The sequence below is a fragment of the Oncorhynchus clarkii genome, chromosome 10 (genome assembly GCF_045791955.1).
Source record: "Oncorhynchus clarkii lewisi isolate Uvic-CL-2024 chromosome 10, UVic_Ocla_1.0, whole genome shotgun sequence".
Lineage (NCBI taxonomy): Eukaryota > Metazoa > Chordata > Actinopteri > Salmoniformes > Salmonidae > Oncorhynchus > Oncorhynchus clarkii.
The window spans coordinates 2,086,654-2,102,500 of NC_092156.1; the positions used below are offsets into that span (position 1 = coordinate 2,086,654).

The following is a 15,847-nucleotide window of genomic DNA, read 5'->3' on the forward strand; positions in this document are numbered from 1 at the left end:
GTGGAGATCACATGGGCATCAAGTGTAATCCATACCCAACTCTGTGGAAATCACATGGGCCTCAAGTGTAATCCATGCTTCAGACCTGGTTTTAGGAATTCCAATTATAATATTGATGAGTGATGATAAATAAGAAGGTAGTTTATTCAGAAGTGCTTTATAGATAAACACGAGAGAGCATGTTGTTCTCGTCTCCCGGACAGCGAAGTCCAACCCACATGTTGTTATAAAACACAGTGGTGAGTTCTGTAGCCAGCAACCCGTAATAAACCTGAGTGCGCAATGATAAGTAGCATCCAGCGATGTAAGTGTTGATGCCGTAGCATGCATGTAAATAATATCCCTATAATTTATAACAGACATAAAAGTAGCTTGCACAATTTGGCTTCTATTTGTAGAGGACAAACATGTCCTGTTTCTGAAGAGGAAGCCTAGCTTGATTTTTAGCCGTTTATAAAGTTCGTCAACATGCATTTTAATAGACAGTTCATCATCCCTAAGTATTTATATGCAGAGACCCTTATCAGTAGGTGATGGTGATCCTAGAGATTATACCTGTCTATCTAAAACATGGGTCTCCATGGTGTCTGTCTCCTTCTCCATCTGAGTGTTTAAATGCCTAATTGATCTGTTCATTGGAACCGATAACTCATTAATACGATCATCACACACACACACACACACACACACACACAGCCCTATTCACATTTAATAACGTCTTCTTTCCATCTCATTGCACTTCTATATAATCAGTCACTAAAAGTGAAATATTTTTATTTTAACCTCGTTACGGTTGTTAAGGGTGAAATCCAGCGACTGTCAATCACTTCAGAAGTGTTTGTACTTATCTTTAGGTTTCCCTCATTTCCCTGAAATGAACCAAGAGTTACGTGTTTCATTTTGACACCATCTTTAAACACTATTCTGATGTAAAAACGGAAAGGTGTTAGTCAAGGTTGTTGAGGTTTGTAGTTCACTGTAGGCCTCGGCTTGAACCCTTAAACCTCTTTCACTTAAAGGAGCCGTGAGGCTATGGAGAAGAGATTATAAATATTTAGAGGAGTTTGCTATGTCGCCTCAATATTAAATCGTACAGAGAAGAATGGTTGTGGTCTCCTCTTTCTCTCTCTCTGTTTCTCTCTCAATTCAATTCAATTCAAGGGGCTTTATTGGCATGGGAAACATACAGTGCCTTGCGAAAGTATTCGGCCCCCTTGAACTTTGCGACCTTTTTCCACATTTCAGGCTTCAAACAAAGATATAAAACTGTATTTTTTGTGAAGAATCAACAACAAGTGGGACACAATCATGAAGTGGAACGACATTTATAGGATATTTCAAACTTTTTTAACAAATAAAAAACTGAAAAATTGGGCGTGCAAAATTATTCAGCCCCTTTACTTTCAGTGCAGCAAACTCTCTCCAGAAGTTCAGTGAGGATCTCTGAATGATCCAATGTTGACCTAAATGACTAATGATGATAAATACAATCCACCTGTATGTAATCATGTCTCCGTATAAATGCACCTGCACTGTGATAGTCTCAGAGGTCCGTTAAAAGCGCAGAGAGCATCATGAAGAACAAGGAACACACACCAGGCAGGTCCGAGATACTGTTGTGAAGAAGTTTAAAGCCGGATTTGGATACAAAAAGATTTCCCAAGCTTTAAACATCCCAAGGAGCACTGTGCAAGCGATAATATTGAAATGGAAGGAGTATCAGACCACTGCAAATCTACCAAGACCTGGCCGTCCCTCTAAACTTTCAGCTCATACAAGGAGAAGACTGATCAGAGATGCAGCCAAGAGGCCCATGATCACTCTGGATGAACTGCAGAGATCTACAGCTGAGGTGGGAGACTCTGTCCATAGGACAACAATCAGTCGTATATTGCACAAATCTGGCCTTTATGGAAGAGTGGCAAGAAGAAAGCCATTTCTTAAAGATATCCATAAAAAGTGTTGTTTAAAGTTTGCCACAAGCCACCTGGGAGACACACCAAACATGTGGAAGAAGGTGCTCTGGTCAGATGAAACCAAAATGGAACTTTTTGGCAACAATGCAAAACGTTATGTTTGGCGTAAAAGCAACACAGCTGAACACACCATCCCCGCTGTCAAACATGGTGGTGGCAGCATCATGGTTTGGGCCTGCTTTTCTTCAGCAGGGACAGGGAAGATGGTTAAAATTGGTGGGAAGATGGATGGAGCCAAATACAGGACCATTCTGGAAGAAAACCTGATGGAGTCTGCAAAAGACCTGAGACTGGGACGGAGATTTGTCTTCCAACAAGACGATGATCCAAAACATAAAGCAAAATCTACAATGGAATGGTTCAAAAATAAACATATCCAGGTGTTAGAATGGCCAAGTCAAAGTCCAGACCTGAATCCAATCGAGAATCTGTGGAAAGAACTGAAAACTGCTGTTCACAAATGCTCTCCATCCAACCTCACTGAGCTCGAGCTGTTTTGCAAGGAGGAATGGGAAAAAATGTCAGTCTCTCGATGTGCAAAACTGATAGAGACATACCCCAAGCGACTTACAGCTGTAATCGCAGCAAAAGGTGGCGCTACAAAGTATTAACTTAAGGGGGCTGAATAATTTTGCACGCCCAATTTTTCAGTTTTTGATTTATTAAAAAAGTTTGAAATATCCAATAAATGTCGTTCCACTTCATGATTGTGTCCCACTTGTTGTTGATTCTTCACAAAAAAATACAGTTTTATATCTTTATGTTTGAAGCCTGAAATGTGGCAAAAGCTCACAAAGTTCAAGGGGGCCGAATACTTTCGCAAGGCACTGTATGTTAACATTGTCAAAGCAAGTGAAGTAGATAATAAACAAAAGTGAAATAAACAATTAAAAATAACAGTAAACATTACACTCACAAAAGTTCCAAAAGAATAAAGACATTTCAAATGTCATATTATGTCTATATACAGTGTTGTAACGATGTGTAAATAGTGAAAGTACAAAAGGGAAATAAATAAACATAAATATGGGTTGTATTTACAATGGTGTTTGTTCCTCACTGGTTGCCCTTTTCTTGTGGCAACAGGTCACATCTTGCTGCTGTGATGGCACACTGTGGTATTTCACCCAGTAGATATGAGAGTTTATCAACATCGGGTTTGTTTTCTAATTCTTTGTGGGTCTGTGTAATCTGAGGGAAATACACAGTGGGGCAAAAAAAGTATTTAGTCAGCCACCAATTGTGCAAGTACTCCCACTTCAAAAGATGAGAGAGGCCTGTAGTTTTCATCATAGGTACACTTCAACTATGACAGACAAAATGCTTATTTTCCACCATAATTTGCAAATAAATTCATTAAAAATCCTACAATGTGACTTTCTGGAATGTTTTTTCTCATGTTGTCTGTCATGTCATGAAAATGATGAAAATTATGATGGATGATGAAAATTACAGGCCTCTCATCTTTTGAAGTGGGAGAACTTGCACAATTGGTGGCTGACTAAATACTTTTTTGCCCCACTGTATGTCTCTAACATGGTCATACATTGGGCAGAAGGTTAGGAAGAGCAGCTCAGTTTCCACCTCATTGTGCACATAGCCTGTCTTCTCTTGAGAGCCAGGTCTGCCTACGGCGGCCTTTCTCAATAGCACGGCTATGCTCACTGAGTCTGTACATAGTCAAAGCTTTCCTTAATTTTGGGTCAGTCACAGTGGTCAGGTATTATGCCTGTGTAGGGCCAAATAGCAATCTTAGTTTACTCTGTTTTTTTGTTAATTCTTTCCAATGTGTCAAGTAATTATCTTTTTGTTTTCTAATGATTTGGTTGGGTCTAATTGTGCTGTTGTCCTGCGGCTCTGTGGGGTGTGTTTGTGTTTGTGAACAGGACCAGCTTGCTTAGGGGACTCTTCTCCAGGTTCATCTCTCTGTAGGTGATGGCTTTGTTATGGAAGGTTTGGGAATCGCTTCCTTTCAGGTGGTTGTAGAATTTTTACGACACTTTTCTGGATTTTCATCATTAGTGGGTATCGGCCTAATTCTGCTCTGCATGCATTATTTGGTGTTCTACGTTGTACACAGAGGATATTTTTGCAGAATTCTGCATGCGGAGTCTCAATTTGGTGTTTGTCCCATTTAGTGAATTCTTGGTTGTTGAGCAGAACCCCAGACCTCACAACCATGAAGGGCAATGGGTTCTATAAATGATTCATGTATTTTGTAGCCAAATCCTAATTGGTATGTCGAATTTTATGTTCCTTTTGATGGCATAGAATGTCCTTCTTGCCTTGTCTCTCGTTCACAGCTTTGTGGAAGTTACCTGTGGCGCTGATGTTCAGCCCAAGGTATGTATAGTTTTCTGTGTGGAATTTGTATTTGTGGTCCTGGCCACTGGACCTTTTTTGGAACACCATTATTTTGGTCTTACTGAGATTCACTGTCAGGGCCAATTTTAATCGCACACTTGTTGTTTGTGTTCATGGATTTTAGAATAATGTATGTTTTACCCCCAACACCACTTTCCATCAATTTTTTATAGCAGACCCTCGAGACAAATTGAGTCAAAAGCTTTTTTTGAAATCAACAAAGCATGAGAAGACTTTGCCTTTGTGTTGGTTTGTTTGTTTGTCAATTAGGGTGTGCAGGGTGAACACGTGGTCTGTCCTACGGTAATTTGGTAAAAAGCCAATTTGACATTTGCTCAGTACATTGTTTTCACTGAGGAAATGTACGAGTCTGCTGTTAATGATAATGCTGTTGATGCATATCCCACGGTAGTTATTGGGGTCACATTTGTCTCAATTTTTGTGGATTGGGGTGATCAGTCCTTGGTTCCAAATATTGGGGAAGATGCCAGAGCTGAGGAGGATGTTGAAGAGTTTAAGAATAGCCAATTGGAACTTGTGGTCTGTATATGTTATCATTTCATTGAGGATCCCATCAACACCACAGGCCTTTTTGGGTTGGAGGGTTTGTATTTTGTCTTGTAGTTCATTCAATGTAATTGGAGAATCCAGTGGGTTCTGGTAGTCTTTAATAGTTGGGTCCGTCTCATCTATACCATGTTTCATACCTGGTAGTGTGGTGGATGGGACTACCAGCTCTCTGTAACCTAGAGGACAACCAGTGGGTCCATCTCCTCTATACCACCCACCTGGTAGTTTGGTGGATGGGACTACCAGCTCTCTGTAACCTAGAGGGCAACCAGTGGGTCCATCTCCTCTATACCATGTTTCACACCTGGTAGTTTGGGGGATGGGACTACCAGCTCTCTATAACCCAGAGGACAACCAGTGGGTCGGTCTCCTCTATACCATGTTTCACACCTGGTAGTATAGTGGCTGGGACTACCAGCTCTCTGTAACCTAGAGGACAACCAGTGGGTCCATCTCCTCTATACCACCCACCTGGTAGTATAGTGGATGGGACTACCAGCTCTCTGTAACCTAGAGGGTAACCAGTGGGTCCATCTCCTCTATACCACCCACCTGGTAGTTTGGTGGATGGGACTACCAGCTCTCTGTAACCTAGAGGGTAACCAGTGGGTCCATCTCCTCTATACCATGTTTCTTGTAGGATGACAAGTCTGTGTTCCTGCTCTTTAGGCCAAAGACCTTGTATATTCCAGGATGAGAAAGTAAAAGCTTTGTGTTCCATAGTGTCTAGTGTTGGGCCTGTTGTAGGATGGGGATTAGGCAGGTGTAATAGTGGGATTAGGCAGGTGTATTAGTGGGGTTGGGCCTGTTGTATAATGGGGATTAGGCAGGTGTAATAGTGGGATTAGGCAGGTGTATTAGTGGGGTTGGGCCTGTTGTAGGATGGGGATTAGGCAGGTGTAATAGTGGGATTAGGCAAGTGTAATAGTGGGGGTTGGGCCTGTTGCAGGAAGGGGCTTGGGCAGGTGTAATAGTGGGGGTTTGGCCTGTTGCAGGAAGGGGCTTGGGCAGGTGTAATAGTGGGGGTTTGGCCTGTTGCAGGAAGGGGCATGGGCAGGTGTAATAGTGGGGGTTTGGCCTGTTGCAGGAAGGGGCTTGGGAAGGTGTAATAGTGGGGGTTGGGCCTGTTGCTGGAAGGGGCTTGGGAAGGTGTAATAGTGGGGGTTGGGCCTGTTGCTGGAAGGGGCTTGGGCAGGTGTAATAGTGGGGGTTGGGCCTGTTGCTGGAAGGGGCTTGGGCAGGTGTAATAGTGGGGGTTGGGCCTGTTGCTGGAAGGGGCATGGGAAGGTGTAATAGTGGGGGTTGGGCCTGTTGCAGGAAGGGGCTTGGGCAGGTGTAATAGTGGGGGTTTGGCCTGTTGCTGGAAGGGGCTTGGGAAGGTGTAATAGTGGGTGTTTGGCCTGTTGCAGGAAGGGGCATGGGCAGGTGTAATAGTGGGGGTTTGGCCTGTTGCAGGAAGGGGCTTGGGCAGGTGTAATAGTGGGGCAGGGGCAGGTGTATTAGTGGGGGTTGGGCAGGTGTAATAGTGGGGGTTGGGCAGGTGTAATAGTGGGGGTTGGGCCTGTTGCAGGAAGGGGCTTGGGCAGGTGTAATAGTGGGATTAGGCAGGTGTATTAGTGGGGTTGGGCCTGTTGTATAATGGGGATTAGGCAGGTGTAATAGTGGGATTAGGCAGGTGTATTAGTGGGGTTGGGCCTGTTGTAGGATGGGGATTAGGCAGGTGTAATAGTGGGATTAGGCAAGTGTAATAGTGGGGGTTGGGCCTGTTGCAGGAAGGGGCTTGGGCAGGTGTAATAGTGGGGGTTTGGCCTGTTGCAGGAAGGGGCTTGGGCAGGTGTAATAGTGGGGGTTTGGCCTGTTGCAGGAAGGGGCATGGGCAGGTGTAATAGTGGGGGTTTGGCCTGTTGCAGGAAGGGGCTTGGGAAGGTGTAATAGTGGAGGTTGGGCCTGTTGCTGGAAGGGGCTTGGGAAGGTGTAATAGTGGGGGTTGGGCCTGTTGCTGGAAGGGGCTTGGGCAGGTGTAATAGTGGGGGTTGGGCCTGTTGCTGGAAGGGGCTTGGGCAGGTGTAATAGTGGGGGTTGGGCCTGTTGCTGGAAGGGGCATGGGAAGGTGTAATAGTGGGGGTTGGGCCTGTTGCAGGAAGGGGCTTGGGCAGGTGTAATAGTGGGGGTTTGGCCTGTTGCTGGAAGGGGCTTGGGAAGGTGTAATAGTGGGTGTTTGGCCTGTTGCAGGAAGGGGCATGGGCAGGTGTAATAGTGGGGGTTTGGCCTGTTGCAGGAAGGGGCTTGGGCAGGTGTAATAGTGGGGCAGGGGCAGGTGTATTAGTGGGGGTTGGGCAGGTGTAATAGTGGGGGTTGGGCAGGTGTAATAGTGGGGGTTGGGCCTGTTGCAGGAAGGGGCTTGGGCAGGTGTAATAGTGGGGGTTTGGCCTGTTGCAGGAAGGGGCTTGGGAAGGTGTAATAGTGGGGGTTTGGCCTGTTGCAGGAAGGGGCATGGGCAGGTGTAATAGTGGGGGTTTGGCCTGTTGCAGGAAGGGGCTTGGGAAGGTGTAATAGTGGGGGTTGGGCCTGTTGCTGGAAGGGGCTTGGGAAGGTGTAATAGTGGGGGTTGGGCCTGTTGCTGGAAGGGGCTTGGGCAGGTGTAATAGTGGGGGTTGGGCCTGTTGCTGGAAGGGGCTTGGGCAGGTGTAATAGTAGGGGTTGGGCCTGTTGCTGGAAGGGGCTTGGGAAGGTGTAATAGTGGGGGTTGGGCCTGTTGCAGGAAGGGGCATGGGCAGGTGTAATAGTGGGGGTTGGGCCTGTTGCTGGAAGGGGCTTGGGAAGGTGTAATAGTGGGGGTTGGGCCTGTTACTCTGCTCACGCCCTGGGCATATGTCCTGCTGTCATGTTGAGGTCCTTGCTGCAGGGGCAGGGGGGGGACAGAAGGGGCCTGATCTGGGGGGCATATATAGGGTGTGGCCAGGGTTTGTTTGGGGAGGGGTGTACTGGTTGGGGTGGGGATGTGGATGGTGGAGCTGTGGTCTGGGTGTAGGTCCTTTTGGTGTGGATCCTCCGGGGGGGTCTTGCTGGTCTGGGCAGGGTGTCCGTTTCTCCGATGCTCCTGTGTGTGGTGCTTGGGTTGCGGTTGAGGGTGATGTCCTTCAAAGGTGGGGACTTCTGCCTTTATAGAGGTGGACCTGGTTGTAAAGGATGTTCATGTCCAGGGTGGAGTGGTGGGCCAGGGTGGAGTGGTGGGCCAGGTTAACAGCAGGTTTTGAGGCACAGTCCCGGGAAATTATTGCTAACAGCACTGCTGTGGTCACTCTCTCTGTCCTCTCTCTCTCTCTCTCTCTCTCTGTCCTCTCTCTTTCTCTCTCTGTCATCTCTCTCTCTCCATCTCTCTCTGTCCTCTCTCTCTCTCTCTGTCCTCTCTCTCTGTCCTCTCTCTCTCTCTGTCCTCTCTCTCTGTCCTCTCTCTCTGTCCTCTGTCTGTGCTCTCTCTGTCCTCTCGCTGTCATGTCTCTCTCTCTCTCTCCTCGCTTTCTGTCTTCTCTCTCTCTCGCCCCATCTATACCCCCAACCCTCTCTCTAAAACATGTAAGCAGCAGGCTTTGTATTGCTCCATAACCCTCCACGGTCCGAATGCCCTGGCTGTCACACTCGACCACACACACTCACACACACTCGCACACACTCGCACACACACACACACACACACACACACACACACACACACACACTCACACACTGTGGTCACGCTGCTGTGGTCTTGCTTGGTCAGTAGAGCGGACAGCTGAGGAATGTTGAATTTGCACCACCTGGGTTGATGAGAAAGTCGAGAGAAGGGGAGATGGAGAGAAAGAGAGAGAGGGGGGGTTGAGGTGGAGATAGAGAAAAGGAGAGAGTAGACTGTCTGTTAATGCATTCAGTTCTCTCTCTTCCCTCTGTTCTCTCTGTCTGTCTGACTGCCCCCTATCAGCCCTCTGTCATGGCCTGTTACACCCAAACACACATACAAATACCAAATACCTCAGCACAGAAATGAGCTACAAGTCATACGTCTGCTATAGTTTGGTGTCAGTGAAGACAAAACCACATACGATGTGTCTGGGCTGGATGAAGTTAATCAAATATTCAGTATTCATTCCATTCTGTGAGGATTTAAAAAACAGGACACAGAACAGAAACTAGGACATAGGTCAAACGCTAGGATATGAGAGAAAGCCTCTGTGGAGTAGTGGGAAGGGCACCTAACAAAGCCTATGTCCCAAATGGCACACTACATAGTGCACTACTTTGGACAGAGCCCTATGGCATCCTATTCCCTATATAGTGCACTACTTTAGACCAGAGCCCTAATGCACCCTATTCCCTATATAGTGCACTACTTTAGACCAGAGCCCTATGACACCTTATTCCCTATATAGTGCACTACTTTAGACCAGAGCCCTATGGCACCTTATTCCCTATATAGTGCACTTGCAAGGTTTACTCCATAGAGGACATGGTCTGTAGTCGTCTTCCTGATTTACCCTGAACATGGTCTGTAGTCTTCTTCCTGATTACCCTGAACATGGTCTGTAGTCGTCTTCCTGATTACCCTGAACATGGTCTGTAGTCTTCTTCCTGATTACCCTGAACATGGTCTGTAGTCAGGTCTTCTTCCTGATTACACTGAACATGGTCTGTCAATCTCTTCCTGATTACCCTGAACATGGTCTGTAGTCTTCTTCCTGATTACCCTGAACATGGTCTGTAGTCTTCTTCCTGATTACCCTGAACATGGTCTATAGTCAGGTCTTCTTCCTGATTAGCCTGAACATGGTCTGTAGTCTTCTTCCTGATTACCCTGAACATGGTCTGTCGTCTTCTTCCTGATTACCCTGAACATGGTCTGTAGTCGTCTTCCTGATTACCCTGAACATGGTCTGCATTTTCATCTACATTCACTGGTATATTATATTTATATTCTGCTTCAAGAGAAAATAAAAGAAACACGAACGGTTAGTGGTACTTTGCAGTACTTTTTTTGAGAATAAAGTCTAAATAATGTTGTGAATAAAGTGGCAATATTTATATAATTAATGTAGAGAATAAAGTCATATTTCAACGTGTCTCCTGTTGATGTGAATTAGATGACCCGGTGAAATTATGCTGTAGAATTAACTATTAACAACACAAACCTTTCCTCATTTAGTACATAATAGCCATGTTTTTATAAGTTGGCCTTCTGTGGCCTGGATGAGGTTGTGCCACAGATTCTTTTCAGAGCAGGAACCACACGGACTCGGATGGGGATATTGTATCCATAACCTGACATACTTAGGCAGAGGTGGTGTGTGTGTATGCAGGTGTGTGTGTGTGTGTGTTTGAAGGTGTGTGTGTGTGTTTGAAGGTGTGTGTGTATGCAGGTGTGTGTGTGCGTGTGTGTGTGTGTGTGTGTGTGTGTGTGTGTGTGTGTGTGTGTGTGTGTGTGTGTGTGTGTGTGTGTGTGTGTGTGTGTGTGTGTGTGTGTGTGTGTGTGTGTGTGTTTGAAGGTGTGTGTGTATGCAGGTGTGTGTGTGTGTGTTTGAAGGTGTGTGTGTATGCAGGTGTGTGTGTATGTATGTTTGAAGGTGTGTGTGTATGCAGGTGTGTGTGTGTATGTATGTTTGAAGGTGTGTGTGTGTATGCAGGTGTGTGTGTGTATGTATGTTTGAAGGTGTGTGTGTGTGTGTGTGTATGCAGGTGTGTGTGTGTATGTATGTTTGAAGGTGTGTGTGTGTGTATGCAGGTGTGTGTGTATGTATGTTTGAAGGTGTGTGTGTGTGTGTAGGTATGTGTGTAGGTGTGTGTGGGGATAACCATTATTATAGCATAACAGGTCTAGCCTCTATAAGGTGGACCAGTAGAACGGAGACAAAACGAAAATCAAAAGGAAGTTGTCTGTCCGATATCTGAGAGATAAAAGAAATATCATAAAACTCAACCTCCCTCCCCCTCCTCTCCCCCTCCTCTCTCCCTCCTTTCCCCACTCCTCCCCTCCTTAACTCTCCCTCTCGCACTCCCCCTCTTCTCCTTCCCTCCTCTCTCTCCAGATCCCAACGCCATGGGGCAGCGCGGACCAGACCATGCTCTGATTGGTGGAGTGGTGGCGGTGGTGGTCTTCGTTACCTTGTGTCTAATCATCTTTTTGGGCCGCTACCTAGCCAGGCATAAAGGTAAAACATGTGACAGCACCTGTAACACACAACACATGTAAAACACATAGAGATAACACACCTGACCACCTGTAAAACACATAGAGATAACACACCTGACCACCTGTAAAACACATAGAGATAACACACCTGACCACCTGTAAAACACAGAGATAACACACCTGACCACCTGTAAAACACATAGAGATAACACACCTGACGACAGGTCTCCTGATAGTAACACACAACACCTGTAAAACACATAGAGATAACACACCTGACGACAGGTCTCCTGATAATAACACACCTGACTACAGGTCTCCTGATAGTAACACACAACACCTGTAAAACACATAGAGATAACACACCTGACGACAGGTCTCCTGATAGTAACACACAACACCTGTAAAACACATAGAGATAACACACCTGACGACAGGTCTCCTGATAGTAACACACCTGACGACAGGTCTCCTGATAGTAACACACCTGACGACAGGTCTCCTGATAGTAACACACCTGACGACAGGTCTCCTGATAGTAAAACACAACACCTGTAAAACACATAGAGATAACACACCTGACGACAGGTCTCCTGATAGTAACACACCTGACGACAGGTCTCCTGATAGTAACACACAACACCTGTAAAACACATAGAGATAACACACCTCACGACAGGTCTCCTGATAGTAAAACACAACACCTGTAAAACACATAGAGATAACACACCTGACGACAGGTCTCCTGATAGTAACACACCTGACGACAGGTCTCCTGATAGTAACACACAACACCTGTAAAACACATAGAGATAACACACCTCACGACAGGTCTCCTGATAGTAACACACCTGACTATAGGTCTCCTGATAGTAACACCCCTGACGATAGGTCTCCTGATAGTAACACACCTGACTACAGGTCTCCTGATAGTAACACACCTGACTACAGGTCTCCTGATAGTAACACACAACACCTGTAAAACACATAGAGATAACACACCTGACGACAGGTCTCCTGATAGTAACACACCTGACTATAGGTCTCCTGATAATAACACACCTGACGACAGGTCTCCTGATAGTAACACACCTGACGACAGGTCTCCTGATAGTAACACACCTGACGACAGGTCTCCTGATAGTAACACACAACAAATGTAAAACACATAGAGATAACACACCTGACTACAGTTCTCCTGATAGTAACACACCTGACTAGAGGTCTCCTGATAGTAACACACCTGACTATAGGTCTCCTGATAATAACACGCCTGACGACAGGTCTCCTGATAGTAACACACCTGACTACAGGTCTCCTGATAGTAACACACCTGACTATAGGTCTCCTGATAATAACACACCTGACGACAGGTCTCCTGATAGTAACACACCTGACGACAGGTCTCCTGATAGTAACACACCTGATGACAGGTCTCCTGATAATAACACACCTGACGACAGGTCTCCTGATAGTAACACACCTGACGACAGGTCTCCTGATAGTAACACACCTGACGACAGGTCTCCTGATAGTAACACACAACACCTGTAAAACACATAGAGATAACACACCCGACTACAGGTCTCCTGATAGTAACACACCTGACTATAGGTCTCCTGATAATAACACGCCTGGAGACAGGTCTCCTGATAGTAACACACCTGACTACAGGTCTCCTGATAGTAACACACAACACCTGTAAAACACATAGAGATAACACACCTGACGACAGGTCTCCTGATAGTAACACACCTGACTACAGGTCTCCTGATAATAACACACCTGACGACAGGTCTCCTGATAGTAACACACCTGACGACAGGTCTCCTGATAGTAACACACAACACCTGTAAAACACATAGAGATAACACACCTGACGACAGGTCTCCTGATAGTAACACACAACACCTGTAAAACACATAGAGATAACACACCTGACGACAGGTCTCCTGATAATAACACACCTGACTACAGGTCTCCTGATAATAACACACCTGACGACAGGTCTCCTGATAGTAACACACCTGACGACAGGTCTCCTGATAGTAACACACAACACCTGTAAAACACATAGAGATAACACACCTGACGACAGGTGTCCTGATAGTAACACACAACACCTGTAAAACACATAGAGATAACACACCTGACGACAGGTCTCCTGATAATAACACACCTGACTGCAGGTCTCCTGATAATAACACACCTGACGACAGGTCTCCTGATAATAACACACCTGACTACAGGTCTCCTGATAATAACACACCTGACGACAGGTCTCCTGATAGTAACACACCTGACTATAGGTCTCCTGATAATAACACGCCTGACGACAGGTCTCCTGATAGTAACACACCTGACGACAGGTCTCCTGATAGTAACACACAACACCTGTAAAACACATAGAGATAACACACCTGACGACAGGTCTCCTGATAATAACACACCTGACTACAGGTCTCCTGATAATAACACACCTGACTATAGGTCTCCTGATAATAACACGCCTGACGACAGGTCTCCTGATAGTAACACACCTGACTACAGGTCTCCTGATAGTAACACACAACACCTGTAAAACACATAGAGATAACACACCTGACGACAGGTCTCCTGATAGTAACACAGCTGACTACAGGTCTCCTGATAATAACACACCTGACGACAGGTCTCCTGATAGTAACACACCTGACGACAGGTCTCCTGATAATAACACACCTGACTACAGGTCTCCTGATAATAACACACCGGACGACAGGTCTCCTGATAGTAACACACAACACCTGTAAAACACATAGAGATAACACACCTGACGACAGGTCTCCTGATAGTAACACACCTGACTACAGGTCTTCTGAGAGTAACACACAACACCTATAAAACACATAGAGATAACACACCTGACGACAGGTCTCCTGATAGTAACACACCTGACGACAGGTCTCCTGATAGTAACACACCTGATGACAGGTCTCCTGATAATAACACACCTGACGACAGGTCTCCTGATAGTAACACACCTGACGACAGGTCTCCTGATAGTAACACACCTGACGACAGGTCTCCTGATAGTAACACACAACACCTGTAAAACACATAGAGATAACACACCTGACTACAGGTCTCCTGATAGTAACACACCTGACTATAGGTCTCCTGATAATAACACGCCTGGAGACAGGTCTCCTGATAGTAACACACCTGACTACAGGTCTCCTGATAGTAACACACAACACCTGTAAAACACATAGAGATAACACACCTAACGACAGGTCTCCTGATAGTAACACACCTGACTACAGGTCTCCTGATAATAACACACCTGACGACAGGTCTCCTGATAGTAACACACCTGACGACAGGTCTCCTGATAGTAACACACAACACCTGTAAAACACATAGAGATAACACACCTGACGACAGGTCTCCTGATAGTAACACACAACACCTGTAAAACACATAGAGATAACACACCTGACGACAGGTCTCCTGATAATAACACACCTGACTACAGGTCTCCTGATAATAACACACCTGACGACAGGTCTCCTGATAGTAACACACCTGACGACAGGTCTCCTGATAATAACACACCTGACTACAGGTCTCCTGATAATAACACACCTGACGACAGGTCTCCTGATAGTAACACACCTGACTATAGGTCTCCTGATAATAACACGCCTGACGACAGGACTCCTGATAGTAACACACCTGACTACAGGTCTCCTGATAGTAACACACAACACCTGTAAAACACACAGAGATAACACACCTGACGACAGGTCTCCTGATAATAACACACCTGACTACAGGTCTCCTGATAATAACACAACTGACGACAGGTCTCCTGATAGTAACACACCTGACGACAGGTCTCCTGATAGTAACACACCTGACTACAGGTCTCCTGATAATAACACACCTGACGACAGGTCTCCTGATAGTAACACACCTGACTACAGGTCTCCTGATAGTAACACACCTGACCACCTGTATCTAAAACACTGTTTATTAGTCAGGTACCTCGTCTGTCAGAGAGATAGGACACCTGTTTAATAGTCAGGTACCTGGTCTGTCATAGAGATAGGACACCTGTTTAATAGTCAGGTACCTGGTCTGTCAGAGAGATAGGACACCTGTTTAATAGTCAGGTACCTGGTCTGTCAGAGAGATAGGACACCTGTTTAATAGTCAGGTACCTGGTCTGTCAGAGAGATAGGACACCTGTTTAATAGTCAGGTACCTGGTCTGTCAGAGAGATAGGACACCTGTTTAATAGTCAGGTACCTGGTCTGTCAGAGAGATAGGACACCTGTTTAATAGTCAGGTACCTGGTCTGTCAGAGAGATAGGACACCTGTTTAATAGTCAGGTACCTGGTCTGTCAGAGAGATAGGACACCTGTTTAATAGTCAGGTACCTGGTCTGTCAGAGAGATAGGACACCTGTTTAATAGTCAGGTACCTCGTCTGTCAGAGAGATAGGACACCTGTTTAATAGTCAGGTACCTCGTCTGTCAGAGAGATAGGACACCTGTTTAATAGTCAGGTACCTGGTCTGTCAGAGAGATAGGACACCTGTTTAATAGTCAGGTACCTGGTAGGTCAGAGAGATAGGACACCTGTTTAATAGTCAGGTACCTGGTCTGTCAGAGAGATAGGACACCTGTTTAATAGTCAGGTACCTGGTCTGTCAGAGAGATAGGACATCTGTTTAATAGTCAGGTACCTGGTCTGTCAGACAGATAGAACACCTGTTCAATAGTCAGGTAC

At 45.7% G+C, this 15,847-nt stretch overlaps 1 protein-coding gene across 2 annotated transcripts in view; it reads left to right on the forward strand.

The window, feature by feature from the left end:
- Positions 1–15,847, forward strand: part of LOC139419371 (cell adhesion molecule 2-like) — a 478,628-nt gene that overhangs the window by 460,076 nt on the left and 2,705 nt on the right. For both annotated transcript variants that reach the window (XM_071169314.1, XM_071169313.1), the window contains one exon: positions 10,967–11,089. In XM_071169314.1, coding sequence (XP_071025415.1) covers positions 10,967–11,089 — 123 coding nt within the window. The remainder of the gene's footprint in view (positions 1–10,966; positions 11,090–15,847) is intronic.